This window comes from Jaculus jaculus, chromosome 10, assembly GCF_020740685.1.
Source record: "Jaculus jaculus isolate mJacJac1 chromosome 10, mJacJac1.mat.Y.cur, whole genome shotgun sequence".
Classification (NCBI taxonomy): Eukaryota; Metazoa; Chordata; class Mammalia; order Rodentia; family Dipodidae; genus Jaculus; species Jaculus jaculus.
This window is the reverse complement of record NC_059111.1, coordinates 113,553,796-113,573,276: the sequence shown is the minus strand read 5'-3', so window position 1 is coordinate 113,573,276 and position 19,481 is coordinate 113,553,796. Positions and strand designations below refer to the sequence as shown.

Below are 19,481 nucleotides of genomic sequence, written 5' to 3'. Positions count from 1 at the left end.
TACTCAAAAAGAAGAAGGAGGATGAGGAGGAATAAAGAAAGAAAAAAAATGACTGTAAATAAAGTCCTCATTTTTAAACATTTTTTATTGAGAATATACTGTAATTTGATCATATTATCATTTTCAAATAGTAAACAAGCTTCTGGCCAGAGTTATTGTTGACATGCAGTATTTCAAGACAACTGTGCTGGAAACATGTTGACTGCCACCCACTTTCCTTTCTATCATACCATCCCCCTAGTTTGGCTTATCATACTAGATCATGTGTCCCTTTGTGGGACGTTTTAAGTCATAGCTTCTGGGGCTGGGGCATAGCTCAGGGGTGGAGCACTTTGCTGAGCATGCACAAGGCCCTCGGGCCCAACTCCAGCACTGACATCAAAACCAGAACTTCTGGGTCGAATCCTTGGATGTTTTCTTCACGCCTGCCTGTGTGCAGACTGTTTATGTGTGTGCTGCGGGGTGTCAATAATTCTGTTTTTCCAGTGACACAGGGGTTCTGTGAGGATGTGCATCCAGCGTTGCCTTCTCAGGAACAAGTTTACACCGCGCAGCCTCGTTCTGGTCCGAGGAAAGCGGCATCTGCGCTCCATGGCTCAGGTTTCTCTGGGAACGGCAGAAACGGCCATCCTCTTTTCTCCACTGAGGAAGACGACCTTTAAGGCAGGCCCGTGCATGGCGCGTAGGCAGGAAGCAATGATGTTCTGAAATCTTTGGAGAACAATCTCTCGAGACCCTAGGGCACTTATACTCAGAGCACAGTACCCATGGGAAGCCGAGACACGGCTCGGGGTCTCCAGACCACCTCCGGAGGTGGCGCGGGTGCTAGAGGAGAGACGCAAGCAAGTGCATTGGACAACTTGCGCCAAGCGAGGGTTCCCCGGTTGCAGGGGGAGCGACAGGACCGTGGACAGCACCACGCGGCGCGCGGGGGAGGCGGCAGCACCGTGGACAGCGCCGAGCAGGCGGGTGCGCTGGGATCCCCGCGGGGAGGAGAGCGCGAGCAGCTCGGAGCCGGGGGTGGAGAGAGGCCTTATCAGCTGACGCCTTACGTAGCGCTGGATCCCCAATTCAATAAGGCAGGTCCGGGTGGGTGCGCCAAGGTGCCTCTCGGGAGCTGTAGCCCCAGACAGGGTGCGGAGAGAACGGGCCGGGGGGAAGGTGATCACCCAGAAAGCAGGTGTCTGTTTGGCATCCCCATCACTGAGCTGCGGCCAGAGAGGGGCGGGCAGGGAGCTCGCCTGGACCCGCCACTGCTCTGACGCACCAGCCGGCTCCCGGTACCCACGGGCCGACCCGGAAGATGCTTCGCTGCGAGCGACCAAACAGCGGTCTCTGGCGAGGTGAGGACCCCCCCGGGCGAGTGACAGCTCAGGCGAGTCCTCGCTGCGAGTCTTGATCCCTTGACTCTCCGCCCTCCTAACTTCTAAGGACTCCGGACTGCGCGGCTGGTAGCCCAGAGCTCTCCTTTCCTCCTGGACGCTCGCTGGCTGGAGCCTGGGGCCACATTCACAGGCTCCAGCTCGGTGGTGGCCGCCTTGAGTCCTGAGCACCATTGTGCCCGCGCCCCGGGCGGGTGTCCTGGGCCAGCGATGGATTCACCTGCGAACTTGACCGCCCTTTCCCTCTCCACTCCGTCTTCTTTGGAGCCCAACCTTAGCCAGGGCGCAGAAGACCCGCGCCCCAGCCGGCCCCTGCCCTCGGTCTTCGGCGTGTTAGTCCTGACCCTGCTGGGCTTCTTGGTGGCCGCCACGTTCGCCTGGAACCTGCTGGTGCTGGCGACCATCTTCAGGGTGCGCACCTTCCACCGCGTGCCGCACAACCTGGTGGCGTCTATGGCCACCTCGGACGTGCTGGTGGCCGCGCTGGTCATGCCACTGAGCCTGGTGCACGAGATGTCTGGGCGCCGCTGGCAGCTGGGCCGCCGGCTGTGCCAGCTGTGGATCGCGTGTGACGTGCTCTGCTGCACCGCCAGCATCTGGAACGTGACGGCTATCGCCCTGGACCGATACTGGTCCATCACCCGCCACCTGGAGTACACGCTCCGCGCCCGCAGGCGCGTCTCCAACGTGATGATCGCGCTCACCTGGGCGCTGTCGGCCGTCATCTCGCTCGCCCCGCTGCTCTTCGGCTGGGGGGAGACGTACTCCGAGCGCCGCGAGGTGTGTCAGGTCAGCCGCGAACCCTCCTACGCCGTCTTCTCCACCGTGGGCGCCTTCTACCTGCCGCTCTGCGTGGTGCTCTTCGTCTATTGGAAGATCTACAAGGCCTCCAAGTTCCGCCTGGGCTCCCGGAAGACCAACAGCGTCTCCCCCGTCCCCGAAGTTGTGGAGGTGGGTGCTACAGTGAGCACTTAAAAAAAGCACTCTATTGTGTGTGTGAAGGCTTCATCCCCAGCACACTGCCCCCAGGTGTAGAAAGTGGGACTGTTTGCCTTGGGGAGGGGCGGACTGAGCGGAGGACTGGGCACCAGAGCTTCCCTTTGCTCCAGGTTCCGGGACCTTAGAGCTGCCCATGTCCTAGGTCTCCTGACATGGAAATAAGCACTTTGAGCCATGTTGTCAGAATCCCCTTTGGCCGAAAACCTGTGGATAAACCACACTCCTTAGAATTTCTGGAGAAGGGCTTGAGAGATTGCTCAGTGGTTCGGGGCTCTTGCTGGCAAAGTCTGCTGGTCCAGATTTGACTCTCTGGTACCCAGGATAAACCAGGTGCAGAAAGTGGCTCAGACATCTGGAGTTCGTTTGCAGTGCTTAGAGGCCCTGGAACTCCCCCCACCCCTTTCTCTCTCTCTTTCTCTTTTTCATTCTCAGTCTCTCACACTCTCTCCAATAAGTAAATAAAATGTTCTTTAAAAAGAGCTTCGGGAGAAGCTGGTGTCTTGGGATGCAGGATGGCTACAGGGAGGTATAAGAGAAGCCCTCGGCTTTCTGCACTGGTGATGGGAGTGCCGGGGCGAGGCAGAGGAAGGTAGACAGATGCTTGATAGGAGACTTGGCTCACATCTCGACAGCAGGCTTGTGTTTGATTGCAGGCCATTTCTTCCTTTGCAAATGACAGCGACTGCTTTTGCATACCACCTAACCTCCTAGGTTGCTGTCGCTCTACCACCCTCCATGTATAATTAAAGGTGCTGTTTACTGCAGTCTGGGCACTTGAGTTTTGTTGTCTGTGTCCGCTTCCTCGTGGCGCTACTTCCTGGGTCTGTTCCCAGGGCCCCATCAGGTCACAGGAGTGGCTAAGGTCTGATTTCTTGATCATGAGAAACCCTGCAGGAGGAAATTAATCTCCCTACACCCAGAATTCAGTGCAAGGTGGCCAGTCCCACAGGAAGTCTCCTTTCTCCTCCCCACCCCCCAAACTCTCCTGCCTTTCCTTAACTCTTAATGATCTGCCTCCATGATTCACTTCTCTGAACCTACAGGAAAGGTGATCCACTGTGCGTGGACAGTGCAGCCCTCACTCACCTACTGAAATTCGATCTGATATTGACAGCCCCTGTGACCTGCCTCTGGCTCTGACACAGCACAGTAAGTTTAATTAGGTACTGAGTCCATTGTATGGGCATGGTATAGAAGGTAAAAGGATAAAGAATGATCTTTACCCCTAAAGACCACAACGATCCCTGAGCCGTGGAGGGTGAGAGAGAGTTGTTTCATTTAGTGTGGAGCACTCAACCATCACTTCTCGGCACTTTAATGAATTTTGAGTCTCCTTAATGGTCACCACTATCTGAAAAGAGAAGCTTCTCTAACCGAAAGTGAGAGCGACATATGTGCTTAACCTAAATATTTAGAAGGCAATGTGTTGGGCATAGAATATCCATTTAGCCAAACAGCAGTAGTCATAGCTTCCCCCCTAGGGCTTATGACCTTCCCAACAATAGTCTTTTTTTAAAGAATATTTTATTTTTATTTATTTATTTATTTGACAGATAACAAGGGAGGAGAGAGAGAGAGAATGGGCACACCAGGGCCTCCAGCCACTGCAAACAAACTCCAGACTCATGCACCCCCTTGTGCATCTGGCTAACATGGGTCCTGGGAATTGAACCTGGGTCCTTTGGCTTTGCAGGCAAATGCCTTAACCGCTAAGCTATCCTTCCAGCCCCAACTATAGGCTTTTGATGAGTTTTTTCAGTACCAGGCATGAATTCCCTCCACTAAGAGCAGTGGGTGGTTTGCTATGGCACCTGTGCATGGAGATCGGGGTGTTACGGGACAAGCGCAGGATGGTGTGGACCCCACAACAAGAAACCACTTGGATCAAAATTCCACAGGACTGAATTTTGGGAACTCTGGTCTATTTGACTTCTAAACTGATCAAGAAGTGCTCATGGCTAAGCATATTACAACTGACCCTCTAGTGCCCAGAGCTCTGTCCTATTCCTCCTGTGCATCCAGCCAGGCCCCAGCCAAGGGCAAGAGGACTGACCACCTTCAGGGGCCTCCAGTGCCAAGATGCCCACCCAGGCAAACATGGCTCATGAGCCACGCTGCACACACAGTTCTATGTCTCAGGGCTTCATGTGAAAGGATGAAGCTGCTGTCACCTCAAGACAGCAGGGGCAAAGCATGTGGCATCTCTGCGCATGCATGTGCACACATGTTCCTCTCCCTCCCTTACCCCCCCCCCGCCCCGCTCTTTGCCTGATTGCTTTGAAAGTGGGTGCCTTGGCTTTGCAAGGCCTCTACATGACCCAGGGCTCTGCATAAAACATGCGACCACCTCTACTTCTGCCCTTATGCTATGTCGAAGAGTTAATTACAAACCAAGCTTCCTGACAGTGGGTGTCAAAGCTTCTAAATATGATGCCGTCACCAGCTGACTGTGTTACCTAGTGAAAACATGACGCTTCTCCCGGGAGCTCTGTTCTCTGCCGGGTGTTATTCTGACTTTTACTGCGGCCCTAGGCTGTGTCAGACACAAAGATGGAAACTAGAGACACAGGATAGACCAACCACTACTAAAGACCAGAATCAAAAACCAGAAGGAGAAGCGAATGTCTCACAAGACTGAAGGAGTGAGGGACAGCGTCCTGGCAGGGCAGTCTCCACCACCCTGAGCAGGGCAGATTATTCACCTTGGTGGGTGTGTTTTGGGGTGTGTGGTATGCATGTATGAATGTATGTATGTGTTCATGTGTGTGTGTGTACTTGTCTGTGGTATGTGTGTGTGCATGCATGTGTTTGTGTGTGTGAACTTGTCTGTGGCATGCATGTGTGTATGTATGTGTTCATGTGTAGGGGGCTTGTCTGTGGTATGCGTGCGTGTATGTTCTCATGCATGTGTTTACATGTGCAGGTGCACATACACACGGACACCAGAGGTTCATGTCAACTTTCCTCTTTAGTTACTTTACTTCTGATTCTTTTTTATTATTTTTATTTTAGCAAGAGTGAGCGCACACAAGAGAAAAACAGAGAGAGAGAATAAGATGCCAGGGCCTCAGCCACTGCAATCAAATTCCAGACACTTGCACCACCTAGTGGGCATGTGCAACCTTGTGCTTGCCTCACCTTTGTGCATCCGGCTTACGTAGGATTTAGAGAGTCGAACATGGGTCCTTAGGCTTTGCAGGCAAGTGCCTTAACTGCTAAACCATCTCTCCAGCCCTACACCTTATTCCTTAAGACAAAGTCTCTCACATGAACGCAGAATTCACTGAGACAAGCTAGCCAGTGATCCCTAGGGATTCCCTGTCTCAGCCTCCCCACTGGGATTATGACATGGTCATTATGCCTGGCATTTTATGTGAGTCCTGGTGATGGAACTCAAGTCTTCATGCTTATGTGGTGAGCACTTTCCCCATGGAAACATTGCTCCAGCCTGGTGTGATCATCTTAAATGCCCTGATGAGCAGTGTTGTGGTGGTTTGGATGCAAAGTGTCCCTCCTAAGCCCCATGCATTTGTGATAAGCTTCATGCTTACCTCCAGCTGGGGGGTCTTTGGGCAACAGAGCCTTGAAGGAGGTGTGTCACACTGGGGTGGGCACTTGCCATGCTAGCTGCTCCCGCTTGCTGCTTCCTCTCTGCCACTGGTGCATGAGGATGAGAGCCAGCCTCCTGCTCCTACCACGCTTCCTCTGCTGCCATGGAAACTCCCCTCAGCACTGGCCTTTCCTTCCATAAGCTGCTTCTGGTCTGGCGCTTTGTCCCGGCAACAAGAAACCAGCCGCAGTAGGTGTGGGAGTCAAGGCCTGGGCCAATGAGGAGCATGTTGACTGATGCCCTCTGTGTGAGCAGCTGTTGTCTAGCTTTCACTCTGGTGGCTGTTGAGTGGACTGATGCATCCCTGGAGCAGAGACTTCGTGGAAGCGTTACGTTTTCAGTCCTCTCTCTCCTGCTTCTCATTCAGCCAAAGCTTACAGAGGCGTCATTGAGGGCCGTCCAGGTTTCCACCTGGGTTGTCAGGTGTCCTGGAGAGGAAGTTGTGATCTGCTGCTGTGCTTGTGTGCTGAGGGTGAGGTGTAACCCAGTGGTGGAACGTGTGCCTGGAGCGTGCAGGTCCCTGGCATGTATCTCCAGCACTAAGCCCAAAATGAAAGTGAGAGAGAGAGGGAGATTGAACGTTGCTTCACATGATTTTGTCCATTTAAGAAGTATGTGTTAGGCTGGGAACATCGTCCAGTTGGCAGGGTTTGCTGACAGGTGCAAAGCTCTGGGTTTGATCCCCAGTACCACATAAAGTGGACAAGGCGGTGTGTGCACACCTGTAATTCCGGGACTCGGGAGGAGGATGTGGAAGAATCAGAAGTTGGCTATATAATGTGTTTTGGGTTAGCTGGGGTTACACAAGACCCGCCCCCCCCCCAACCCACATAAAAACAAAATCCTTGGCTGGGCATGGCAGCACCTGCCTTTAATCCCAGCACTTGAGAGGCAGAGGTAGGAAGATTGCTTTGAGTTTGAGGCCACTCTGAGAATACACAGTGAATTCCAGGTCAGCCTGAGCTAGAGCAAGATTCTACCTCAAAAAACCAACCAAGCGAACAATGCAAAAACAAATAAAAATCTTTGCCTTTATTGCAAACCTTTAATTTCAGCTTTTAGGGAGGCTGAGGTAGGAGGAACACTTTAAGTTCAACACCAGCCTGAGGCAACTGGGTGAGTTCCAGGTCAGCCTGGGCTATAGAGAGACCCTACCTTGGAAGAGCAGCCCCCGCCAAACAAACCTATTGCAAACCAATTTACCTTTCAGATAACTTACTTACTTTAAATATTTTATTTGTTTATGAAAAAGAGAGAGGGAGAGAGAGAATGTGCCAGGGCCTCCTGCCACTGCAAACGAACTCCAGATTCACGTGTTACTTTGTGCATCTGGCTTTTTGTGGGTTGGGTGATTAAACCATGGCGGAGGGATGGCAGACTTTGCAAGCAACTTTAACTGCTGAGCTGTCTTCCCAGCCTCAACTTTACATCTTATAGAGCTGACTTTATGTGTGACAACTTTACGATATGTGAGTGTTTCTCAGAACAAACCTTGAAGAAAGAACAACTCATTTAGGCAGGCAGACAAAGTTGTCAGAGACGGAGACAGAGGGGACAGGCTTGGGAGGGTGACAACACCTTTGAGACAGAGAATTTCACCGCGAGGCCTCTGGGCGTCAGTTACGGAAGCTGACTGTTGACTGCTTGCTGGTCTCCTAATTGTCCTAGCGCCTCTTAACAATGTTAATTTATTGATTGTGGTTTGTCTTCATTATGTGGAGAAGGAAGCCACAGAATGGAGGGCATTTGTGAAGAACAGTGTGGGAGTTAGGGTGATAATGTCAGGGACATCAGGGGACAGAAAGTAAGTCCCTGCAGGAGAGGTGGCGCCTGTGAGAGCCCGGAAGCTGCCTCTGAGGCTGTGAACAAGCTGTGCACAGAAGCAGTCTCAAGTTCACAAACAAGCAGCTTGGCTACGAGGTGACCACACATACTGCTTGTGTTAGTTACTGTCTCGTCACCGTGACACGACGCTGCACAGATGCCATGTGGCTCGTGATTTCAAGGACTGTGACCCCTCGTGGCGGGGAGGGGATAGTGGTGGCAGGAACATGTGGCTGCTGCTTCTTACAGCTTCGTAGATGAGGAAATAGACAATGGCACCATAAACGGGGCCACCCCCATGACCCACCTCCTACAGGCGCCACAACCTCCAAAACCACGGATCACTAACTGGGGACCAGGTGTCCAAACAGGTGAGCATGTGAGAGACATTTCACATCCTAAGCAACTGTCATGGCTCTAGAAAAGAAGCTGGCCACAGCGGCACGTTTTCACAAATCAACAGCACAGGAGGCTCTCCTCAGTTTGGCAAGGCTTTTCCCAAAGCCGAGTGTTGGTCAGCCGCGTTTTCACAAGTTGGTCCTCACACCAGAGCTAATCCCCAGCCTGACTGGCATTGGATTGGAAGCATCCTGAGCTGATCCTGTGCCTTGGAAAATGAGTCCTTTCGTGGTAGTCAGGAAAATGCATTTCAGGATGAATGAATGCCTTATGCGGGTTTTGAACATACAGACAAACCACAGGAAAATCAAGACAAGCTCCAGTGGATTGTGTGGGCTGTCGAGGGCCACAGCCTTGAGCAAAGGACTAACCGGTTCCCTAATGGTAAGTGTCCTAATCAGAGCTCTAGTGACGTGACATAACGACCTCCCTGTAGTGACGCGGTGCACGGGCGCCTTGGTTACAAACCTAGGATAACAAAATAACCTTGATTAGCAAGACCCCACAGGTCCAGCCAGAATCCACGTGGAGTTGGGGTGCCAGTAGCGTGTCCTGATGCTGCAATGCTAGGGTGGATTCTCTGCTGAGGGGCGTAAAACCGAGGCTGAGACAAAAAGAGAAGCTGATTTTATGGCCTGGGCAGTAAGAGAAAGCCTCCGTGTCACTCAGCCACCCAGGGGCAGAGGCGGGGGTGGCTCAGCTCTGGGGAGACCAGGGGGGCTGGAGGTCGCTCAGAGGAGCAGGGAGCTGACATCACTTGCCGACTGGGTACTTGGGCAGATGCCCGCTTGATTCTGACCTGATTGGCTGGCTGCAGGTGAGGTATGATGCTGATTGGCTGGCTGGCTGTCAGCGGGGAGGGCAGGATGGGGACTGGCCGGTTTGTAAGTGTGCATTCCCAGAACCGCAGTGTCCTTGATGAGTTTAAGAGCTCTCAACAACTGACAGGCCTTTTTGTTACCATAGCTACAGAACAGCCAGGCTTTCCCTAAGTTTGTGGTAACATTTTAAAAACGTGTGTGTGTGTGTGTGTGTGTGTGTGTGTGTGTAAAAGTTCACAGGTGGAGGTGAGAGGACAGCCTCAGGCTGTTGGTCCTGAGCCTCTATCTTGCTTGAGGCAGTCTTGCCCGCTGGACACACCAGTCTTGTCGCTGGGCCCACCAGGCCAGCTGGCCCAGGCTTCTAGAGGTTGCTCTGTCTCCACTTCCTATTCTGCCACAGGAGGGCAGGGACTGCAGACCCCTGCCATGGAGTCTGGACTTACGCCGGGCCCCGGGGTCCACACGCAGGCCCTCGTGCCTGAGCATGAGCCTTTGCCCGCTGAGCCTCTCCTCAGCTTGGGAACGTTCTCATTGTCATCTCCGCAGCTGTCCCCTAGCCCATAAGTCCGTCTCTGGCTTGAACATCCTGAGCGCGCTCTCTGGCCCACGTGACACACCTTGTGCTCAAGCCATAGCCGGTCCATCCTGCAAGTCCCCTGAGCACACGCTTCCGAGGAACAGCCTGTGTCCTCTTCTTCAGCAGTGCCATGGGCACGAGCTGACTACGGGTGGCATTAATGAGGAGGTGGCGCTGCCTGGTAAGAACAAGCCCATTTGTGGGGAGCCCGCAATCAACGGGCCAGTATTTTTGGAAAAATGAGAGAGAAGAGGTTAAATACAAACTTAGGAACTTTCTGTGAGGCTCAAATTGTGAGCAATGTGTTTCAAATGCATTTCTTTTGGCCAAAATGCTCACTTACTTGCCCCTATTCCCTCTCTTTCTGTGAGTCAGGCTAAGGAGCGCATTCAGTGGTAGTTAAGACGGGCTACTCAGTGGTTCCTTTTCCAAGGACTGAGAACAGAGGAGCCCTTAGGTCAAGAAGCCAGAGTGGGGCTGGAGAGATGGCTTAGCGGTTAAGCGCTTGCCTGTGAAGCCTAAGAACCCCGGTTCAAGGCTCGGTTCCCCAGGTCCCATGTTAGCCAGATGCACAAGGGGGCACATGCGTCTGGAGTTCGTTTGCAGAGGCTGGAAGCCCTGGCGCGCCCATTCTCTCTCTCTCCCTCTCTCTGTCTTTCTCTCTGTGTCTGTCACTCTCAAATAAATAAATAAAAATTTTAAAAATAAAAAAAAAAAAAAAGAAGCCAGAGTGGGCAGACAGTCCTGACGTTCTCAAACCACCTAGACCCTGTAGGCGCCCAGGTAGCTCTTCCCTCAAACCCCCTTGCTCCGACCAGTGAGGTGGTGTGCAATGGAGCACAACAGATGGCCCAGGAAAGTGACCCAAGTGTGGAAGTGAAAGTGGACCCAAAATGGAGGTAAAACAAACAGAAACACTGGGCTGGAGAGATGGCTTAGCGGTTAAACGCTTGCCTATGAAGCCTAAGGACCCCGGTTTGAGGTTCAATTCCCCAGGACCCACGTTAGCCAGATGCACAAGGGGGAGTTCGTTTGCAATGGCTGGAAGCCCTGGCGTGCCCATTCTCTCCCCCCCCCCCCACTCTGTCTCTGCCTCTTCCTATCTGTCGCTCTGAAATAATAAATGAAAATAAACCAAAAATAAAAAACAAAGAAAAACACAAGTAGACAGACAAAAGCTTTGCTGGGAAACACAGAGCTCTGCGACTAAGCTACAGAGAATTCCTGCTGCAAAGCACACCCGTGTTCCTGGCACTGTCAGCGACCCCACTGCCCCCCGTGTCCCCGCAGCCCGGTGTCAGCCATGAAAAGTGCCAGGAGGGAAGCAGACATCCTGAGGAATAAAGAGCCCAGACACAATTCTTTTTCATCACCATCTTTGGACACGAGGGAAAGTGCTCTCCCTCGTGTCGTTTTGAGATTGAGTTTTCCTTGGGAAATTACTTGGTTTTTCTGTTTTCTTATTGCTGAAAATTCAGCTAAGTACCATACTTGCATTTTAACAAATAAATCACTTGAAATGCATTCCCAGATATGTTTTAATGAGTCCAAACAGGTAGTTCTGACTCTGACCGGGGGGGAGGGGGTAGCAGTGGAACTTCTACATCCTAGTTTGTGCTATAATTCTGGACTATTCCCCTTAAAATTCATCTTCTTTTGAGTTATATAGCAGTCAACGTTTCACTGATTTCCAAGTACTGGACAATGAGATGACTGCACACATCTAATGATCCACACAGTTACCACGCAGTGCTGGCCATGGTGTTCCGGTTCCCACCTCGGTCAGATAAGCTAGTTCCTTGTGTCTCCCCTGGCAGATGCAGCTTTGGGACACCTGGGTGGACTGAGCTGGTTAGAATGGCTGGCCCGGTCTTGCTCCCAGCAGGTCACATGCATGCTGCTTGAGGACAAGCCCAGCGCTTCTCCTTTCAACAGGTGGTGGGGGCGCGGGATGCCGGAGCCTGTAGGAGTGATGCTGAGGGCGTCTTTCCTACCAGTGACGGCTGCCGGGCCCTTTGCTGTCCAGGGTGAGGTCAGGTGGATTGATTTTCTAATGTAGTCCATCCACCCATCAAAACTTCTTCAGGACTGAGGAGAGAGCTCTGTGGAGACAGTGCTTGCTTTGCACCAGAACCTGAGTTCCGTCCCCAGGACCAACGTAAAAGTCTAGTGAGGTGGCTCCCAGCCCTGGGGAGGTGGAGACAGGTGGGTCTCTGGGGCCTTTGGCCAGTCAGTGTAGCCTAATTGGTGAGCTCCAGGCCAACGAGAGATGCAGACCCTCTGGAAAAGAAGTGGATGGTGCTTCTGAAGATGACACCTCAGGTGTCCCTGGCCGCCACACATGTGTACATACACCCCACACACATGTGCATGCACCCCATACACATGAACATGCATACACATGCAAAGACAAACAAACTTCCTTCATAGTTAGGGGTTATGGTCTTCACTGTGGGGTCATGAAGGCCTCATTCAGCCCCTGTGGGGTATTGGGGGACTGGGCCTAAGGATATTCCTATGCACTGTGTGACTCTGACAATCTTTCCGCCCTCTCTTCTGCTGCGTCCCCTGAGCCAGGTCGGGCCTGTTGGATCCTGGTTCTCCTCTGTTTTCTCTGTATCTGTGACACCAAGCAGACTATCCAACCACACCACCTTTGATGCAGTCCCTGACTTGGGCTTTGACTCACCATGGAGTGAAGGGAACACACGTTTAGTAGAAAGCGCACTTTTGAATTTTTTTTAAATATTTTATTTTATTTTTATTTATTTGTTTGACAGGGAAAGTGGGGAGAGAGAGGGAGGGAGAAAGAGAGAGAGACAGAATGGGCATGCCAGGGCTTCTAGTGACTAAAAACGAACTCCAGACACTTGCACCCCTTGTGCATCTGGCCAACGTGGGTCCTGGGGAATTGAACCTGGGTCCTTTGGCTTTGCAGGCAAATGCGTTAACTGCTAAGCCACCCCTCCAGCCCAGTCTTGAATTTTGATTTTCCTCCCCAGCTATAATTTTCGGCAGGTCCTCTCTGACGACACTGGGCAGGCCCGCGAGCTGCACCTTCCAGTGGCCCTCGGCTCAGCAGAGGGGAGTCACCCTCTACAAGTGAGCTGTGGCTGGGTGGCACGTGTGGCAGGGCAGATGCGGTAAATGCATTTTCAACATGGTATTTTCAGTTCTCAATGAGCTTATTAAGAGGTAACCCCTCATGAACTAAGGCACACCTGTCATGCACACTTTACCCCCAATCCCCACGCTCCCTGACCTGCTTTGTTCTGCCATCCCCTCTGCTGAGCAGACACCAGCAGCCCCCGCGCCTCACTCTGTCTGTGTGCTCCTGCTTCCCTCCCTTCTCCAAGATTCAGGCAGCCATGCCATTATCTTGCTTTTAAAAATATACATATATACAGGGGCCGGAGAGATGGCTTACTGGTAAAGGTGCTTGCTTGCAAGCCAAAGGACTTCTGTTTGACTCCCCAGGACCCACATAAGCCAGATGCACAAGGTGGTGCATGCGTCTGGAGTTCATTTGCAATGGTTGGAGGCCCAGGCGGGCATGCATGCACTCTCTCTCTCTCTCACTCCCTTTCTCTTTCTTTCTCTCTCTCAAATAAATAAGAATAAAATATTTTTAATATACATATGCATTTAATTAGCATGTATTGATTGTCCGTAACAATGGGATTCATGACATTTTCATGTTCTCGGCTCCCTCTTCCCAACCAGTCCCCCCTTTACTTTCATGACTTTTTCTGTTTCTTTCTTGCCCTCTTTCTTTCTTTCTTTCTTCCTTCCTTCCTTCCTTCCTTCCTTCCTTTCTTTCTTTTTATCTTCTTTCATGAAGAAGTGAATTTCTTAAAAATATTTTTTAATTTTTATTTATTTATTTGAGAGAGGCAAAGAGTTACAGAAAGAGAGAGACAGAGAGAGAGAGAATGGGCCCACCAGCGCTTCCAGCCACTGCAAATGAATTCATAATACATGCGCCACCTTGTATGTCTGGTTTACGTGGGTCCTGGAGAATCGAATGGAGGTCCTTTGGCTTCACAGGCACATGCCTTAACTGCTAAGCCATCTCTCTAGCCTGTGACTAAATGAATTTGATTAGTGGTGCCCAGAGAGTGCTAGGCGAAGGGCTGTTTACAGGAACATGGCTCCTTACCAGGGGCCGCAGACTGAAGAGCCCTCTTGCTCTCCTTGCAGTAACTAGGTGAAGGTGGGGCTCATGAGCGTCGCTGCCCTTTAGCTACTGCTATCCGCCTCTCAGGACTCAGGGAGGGCGAGGCCCTCGGGTCTTCCCTCCACAGCAGGATTTTGGCAGGCTTGATCTTGTGCAGGTCCTGTGCCAGCAATTACAAGTGCTGTGAGATCAGGGGTGCTCCACAGATGGCATTCTTCCTCACCTACATGTGTGTATACTCACGCATCTTCCCACCCTCTGTTCTGAGCCTGGGGGCGCTACCGATTCGTTCTGTATATGTGGCCTCACACTCGGCCATCCCTCATTCCCAGCACTTGGACCAGTTAGGAGTCTCTGTAGTTAACCACTGCTCACTGCGAAAAGTTGCTTCTGGGCTGGAGAGATGGCTTAGCGGTTAAGCGCTTGCCTATGAAGCCTAAGGACCCCTGTTCGAGGCTCGGTTCCCCAGGTCCCACGTTAGCCAGATGCACAAGGGGCGCACGCGTCTGGAGTTCATTTGCAGTGGCTGGAAGCCCTGGCGCGCCCATCCTCTCTCTCTCCCTCTATCTGTCTTTCTCCCTGTGTCTGTCACTCTCAAATAAATAAAAAATGAACAAAAAATATTTTAATAAAAAAAAAAGAAAAAAAGTTGCTTCTTGGGAAGCTGGGCATGGTGGCACATGCCTTTAATCCAAGCACTCAGGAGGCTGAAGTAGAAGGATCACCGTGAGTTCGAGGCCGCCCTGAGACTCCATAGTGAATTCCAGGTCAGCCTGGGCTAGAGTGAGACGCTACCTCAAAAAAATAAAAGTTGCTTCTTCGACTGGAGAGAATACTCAGCCCTTGCCTCTAAAGCCAAAGGACTCAGGTTTGATTCCCAGGACACACATAAAGCTGGTGCACAATGTGATGCATGAGTCTGGGATTTATTTGCAGTGGCTGGAGGCCCTGGGGCACCCATTCTCTCTTTTTCTATCTGTCTCTCTCTCATATGCTTAAGCAAATAAATACATGTTTTTAAAAGTTGCTTCTCTGACCCAAGCTGATGGCAGCACTTATCTGTGGGTGTTAAAGACATTTAGAGGACAATTTGATGGACATATCGTGTCCACTTAGCAAAACAGGAGCATTAACTTCCTGACCTGTAACTCCCTGGCCAGGAGCATTTGCTTGTCATTTCTAGAGCCCATAGTCTGTCTGGCTCCTGCTCCAGATCCAGCACTTCCCCTTGGAGGGGCTATGTGGGGTTCAGGTCCATCCATATCTGGGTTCAGCCTGGCCTACGCCTGGCAGGAGTGGAGAGCCGGCTCCTCACGGAGTGTCTGTTTGTGCTTCGCAGGTGAAGGACACGGTACCTCAGCCCCAGATGGTGTTCACGGTCCGTCATGCCACCGTCACTTTCCAGACCGAAGGGGACACGTGGCGGGAGCAGAAGGAGCAGAGAGCGGCCCTCATGGTGGGCATCCTCATCGGGGTGTTCGTTCTCTGCTGGATCCCCTTCTTCGTCACTGAGCTTGTCAGTCCCCTCTGCTCCTGGGACATCCCTGCCGTGTGGGAGAGCATTTTCCTCTGGCTCGGCTACTCCAACTCTTTCTTCAACCCCCTCATCTACACGGCCTTCAACAAGAACTACAGCAGCGCCTTCAAGAACTTCTTTTCCAGGCAGCATTGAGGAGAGGCCGGGCTGAGATGGAGCTCCTCCCGCAGCTCAGAGGACCATCCAGTCTCACGAGCTGGCACAGCCCGCCCAGCGGCCGTGCCGACAGATCTATCCTGCAAGGGCTCCTCGCTCATCCCAGGGCTCAGCTCACCACGCTTCTGTGATTGGGGGCGAGACAACGTCTTCACCAGACGCCCTGGGGCTCAGGTGCCAAGTTGTCTTCTCCCCCTCACGGCACCAGCAGCCACAGGCTTGGTCTAAGTGTCCGTTCCTTCCTCAACTCCACTACAGCGTGGCCATCGCCTTGTCCCAGAGAAGCCCAACAAGGCAGGCGAGAGGTGTATGGACAGGGTGAAACTATGCAGGCAGGTGGAGAGAGGGCGAGAGAACTATAAGACTTAGTGTCGGGCATGGCACCTGCTGCCCACCTGGAATCCAAGCTCTGGGGACGCGGAGGCAGGAGGATGGCGAGTTTGAAGCCAGCCAGAGCCACATAGCAGGTTCAAGGCCAATCTGAGTTACATAATGAGACACCCCCAAAACATCTAGGGTAGCCTTCATTTTCATAGTGTACCCTGTCTTATAACATAGGGCCAAGCGGGGTGTCTAGCCTATTGACATGTGACATGATGTTGCCATCTACACATGTGGGATGTAAGTGGCCCATTCCTGATAGGTGCTTCCTAATGTTTGAACACAAAATATTGTTCTGAACAAGTTCACAGCCCCACCTGTGAGAATAGTGACTCCTGGCTTTAAGAATTTTGCTCCTGGAAACTACATATTTGCAGCAGTATGAGAGGCAAGCATTCCAGCTAGCTAGTTTACTCCCAAAGTCAGCCCCACACTTGGAGTGGGCTAAATGAACCCTCCTTCCATTTGGAAGGAGCCGTTTGCAAATATAGAAAAGTAATTTCATAGACTATGTCAACTTGTTTATTTGCTATAAGTTTTATGGGTTTGAAATTCCTTCCGATGTTTCTGGGAGCAAAGCTTTGTGCTTGGATCATGAAAGCAGAGGTCAGTGACAGCCATGAAGCTTCATCGGCAGACAAAGGCACCCCATGGGCACCTGACTGCAACACCAGTTATTTGGTAACTGCTGTTTGGCTGCTGTGTGAACGCTGACTAGGAGACAAGACTGGTAAGTCATGAGAAAGGCACAGGGCCAGATGTATGTAGCCTTGGTCAAATGGGCAGTGTCACTGGTGAGGCAAGATGATTCAATGACCCACGGTGTTTTTACGATCATAGAAAACCCTGGGTGCACCCACACCTCCAGAGGTAAAACTACAGAGCTTTGAGAACTATTGTCGAAGAATTTGAGGAAAGAGCAGCTGATCATCTTCCAGAACCATGTGCAGACTTCTCCCAAGAAGTGAGGATGATCTGTTTCATCCCCAGGAACCTTGGGACCGGAGGAATTATGACAGCATCTCGGGATGCTGGTCTCCAGAAAAATCCTAAAACAAGCAAAATCATCAATACTTTAAAACACAGTGATCTGCAATGGGGATGCTTTTTACAACTATGGAAGAGCCATTGCTGGCCCTCAGAGTGGGAGGCGATCAGCTTACTGCAGAGATCGTCAGTCACCCCTCGGCTGCCTAGAAGCAGACTACTTCACCCTCAGAGTTTTGACTTTGACTTTAATAAAGGCGACGCTCTCCACTATCCTGGGACCCCTCTCCTGCCGTACTGCTTGGGAATGGTCACACCTGCTACCACAGGGGCTCAGTCTGAGCCAGGATGGGAAGGGAGCGGGAGACCTTGTCTCCAGGAAGGAAGAGTTCGCACATCTGTAGCTGTCCTGTGTGACATGGTTTTGGTCATTATTTGACTAAGGGCTTTCACCTTGACCACGACGGAGAGATTAGCAGAGGATTTTTTTTTATTTTTGAGTTTTGAATCCTGTGAAAACAATGCTTGAAAAATATTCTAACCCGTAACTACTGTACCTTTTTCTTTTAATTTTTATGACAGTTTATACATACATGTATATAATATGTTGCTCATATTTACCCCTTATTACCTTCCTTTATTCCTCTCCCTCTCCTACGTACCCTTCCTTTCCCAAATAATCTCCGCTGTCCTGTCATGTGTGTGTGACTGCTGAGTTAAGCAAGGCTGCTGGGAGCACGGGTGGGTGTGATTTGCTGGAGCATGGGTGACGTATCAGTGGCCCCACCACTGAAGAAACCCAGTGACCACGAGCTGCCAATATAGCTCCCAAGGGGGGAGGGGGCCTCATGAGCCCCTCCCCCAGTCGTGATGATGTGAACGCTGACAGGCCTGCACTGTCTTCTCCCTTCAGTCAGGAGCCCTTCGTGTGACAAGTTTGAGGAACAAGGCCAAATCTGCTCGTGATCGGTTCTCCTCTGTTCCCCCTTAGCAGCTACTGGTGAGTGGCCATGGAGTTCTGTGATAAACACTCACACTAGTTATTTTATTTCATTGACACCACCCCAAAGGATTCTGAACTCCACCATGTTTCTAACACTACATGGTGACTTCACTCTTATCATCTCAATTTAAATAAAAATTCTTGGCCATATTCTCAAAAGATCCTGAGCAAGAAAGTTCCCTGTTGTCTTCTGTGTCCCTAATCGTTTGGATGCATAAATTAAAAACTGTATATTATAATACTCTCTGATTTATAAGACAAAATATACCTGTATTATATTGTACATAATAAATTATATCAATTAGAATTTCCAAATAGGATATTTGAGAAGATTTCTTTGTTTTCTTTGTGTGTGTGTGTGCGTGTGTGTCGTGTATATATGTGTCTATGTGTCAGGGCTTGTGCATGTGGAGGCCAGAGAATGTCGGATTTTTTTTTGATTTTTTTTTTAATTTTTAATTTATTTGAGAGCGACAGACACAGAGACAAAGACAGATAGAGGGAGAGAGAGAGAATGGGCACGCCAGGGCTTCCAGCCTCTGCAAACGAACTCCAGACGCATGCGCCCCCTTGTGCATCTGGCTAACGTGGGACCTGGGGAACCAAGCCTTGAACTGGGGTCCTTAGGCTTCACAGGCAAGTGCTTAACTGCTAAGCCATCTCTCCAGCCCTCGGATTTTTTTTTCAATCACTCTTCAAATTATGATTATTATTATTATTTTGGTATCCTGAGATAGGGTCTTGCTCTAGTCCAGGCTGACCTGGAATTCATTATATAGTCTCAGGATGTCCTTGAACTCATGGAAATCCTTCTACCTCTGCCTCCTGAGTGCACCACCTTACCCAACCTTTACTGAGTTTACTGAGACCAAGTCTCTTGCTGGACCTAAAGCCCACTGACTCTGCCATACTAATGAAACAGTGAATGTAGGGAAGCCCTGTCTCTGCTGGGTTCTGTGAGCTCACCACCATGCCTGGCATTTCCACAGTGAATACTAGGGACCCCTGTCTCTGCTGGGTTCTGTGAGTTCACCACCGTGCCTGGCATTTCCACAGTGAATGCTAGGGAACCCCTGTCTCTGCTGGGTTCTGTGAGCTCACCACCGTGCCTGGCATTTCCACAGTGAATGCTAGGGGAACCCTTGTCTCTGCTGGGTTCTGTGAGCTCACCACCGTGCCTGGCATTTCCACAGTAAATACTAGGGACCCCCTGTCTCTGCTGGGTTCTGTGAGCTCACCACCATGCCTGGCATTTCCACAGTGAATACTAGGGACCCCTGTCTCTGCTGGGTTCTGTGAGCTCACCTCCGTGCCTGGCATTTCCACAGTGAATACTAGGGACCCCCTGTCTCTGCTGGGTTCTGAGAGCTCACCACCATGGCTGGCATTTCCTCAGCAAATACTAGAGAACCCCTGTCTCTGCTGGGTTCTGTGAGCTCACCTCCGTGCCTGGCATTTCCACAGTGAATACTAGGGACCCCCTGTCTCTGCTGGGTTCTGTGAGCTCACGACCATGCTTGGCATTTCCACAGTGAATACTAGGGACCCCCTGTCTCTGCTGGGTTCTGTGAGCTCACCACCATGCCTGGCATTTCCACAGTGAATACTAGGGAACCCCTGTCTCTGCT

At 51.2% G+C, this 19,481-nt stretch overlaps 1 protein-coding gene across 1 annotated transcript; it reads left to right on the top strand.

Moving 5' to 3' along the window:
• The first annotated feature begins 1,032 nt into the window (after positions 1-1,032).
• On the top strand, positions 1,033-18,039 carry Htr5a (5-hydroxytryptamine receptor 5A). The gene is made up of 2 exons (XM_004669561.2): positions 1,033-2,333; positions 15,129-18,039. Exons 1-2 carry the CDS (start codon positions 1,593-1,595, stop codon positions 15,459-15,461), a joined length of 1,074 nt encoding a protein of 357 aa, XP_004669618.2. The 5' UTR covers positions 1,033-1,592; the 3' UTR covers positions 15,462-18,039.
• Positions 18,040-19,481: the final 1,442 nt, after the last annotated feature.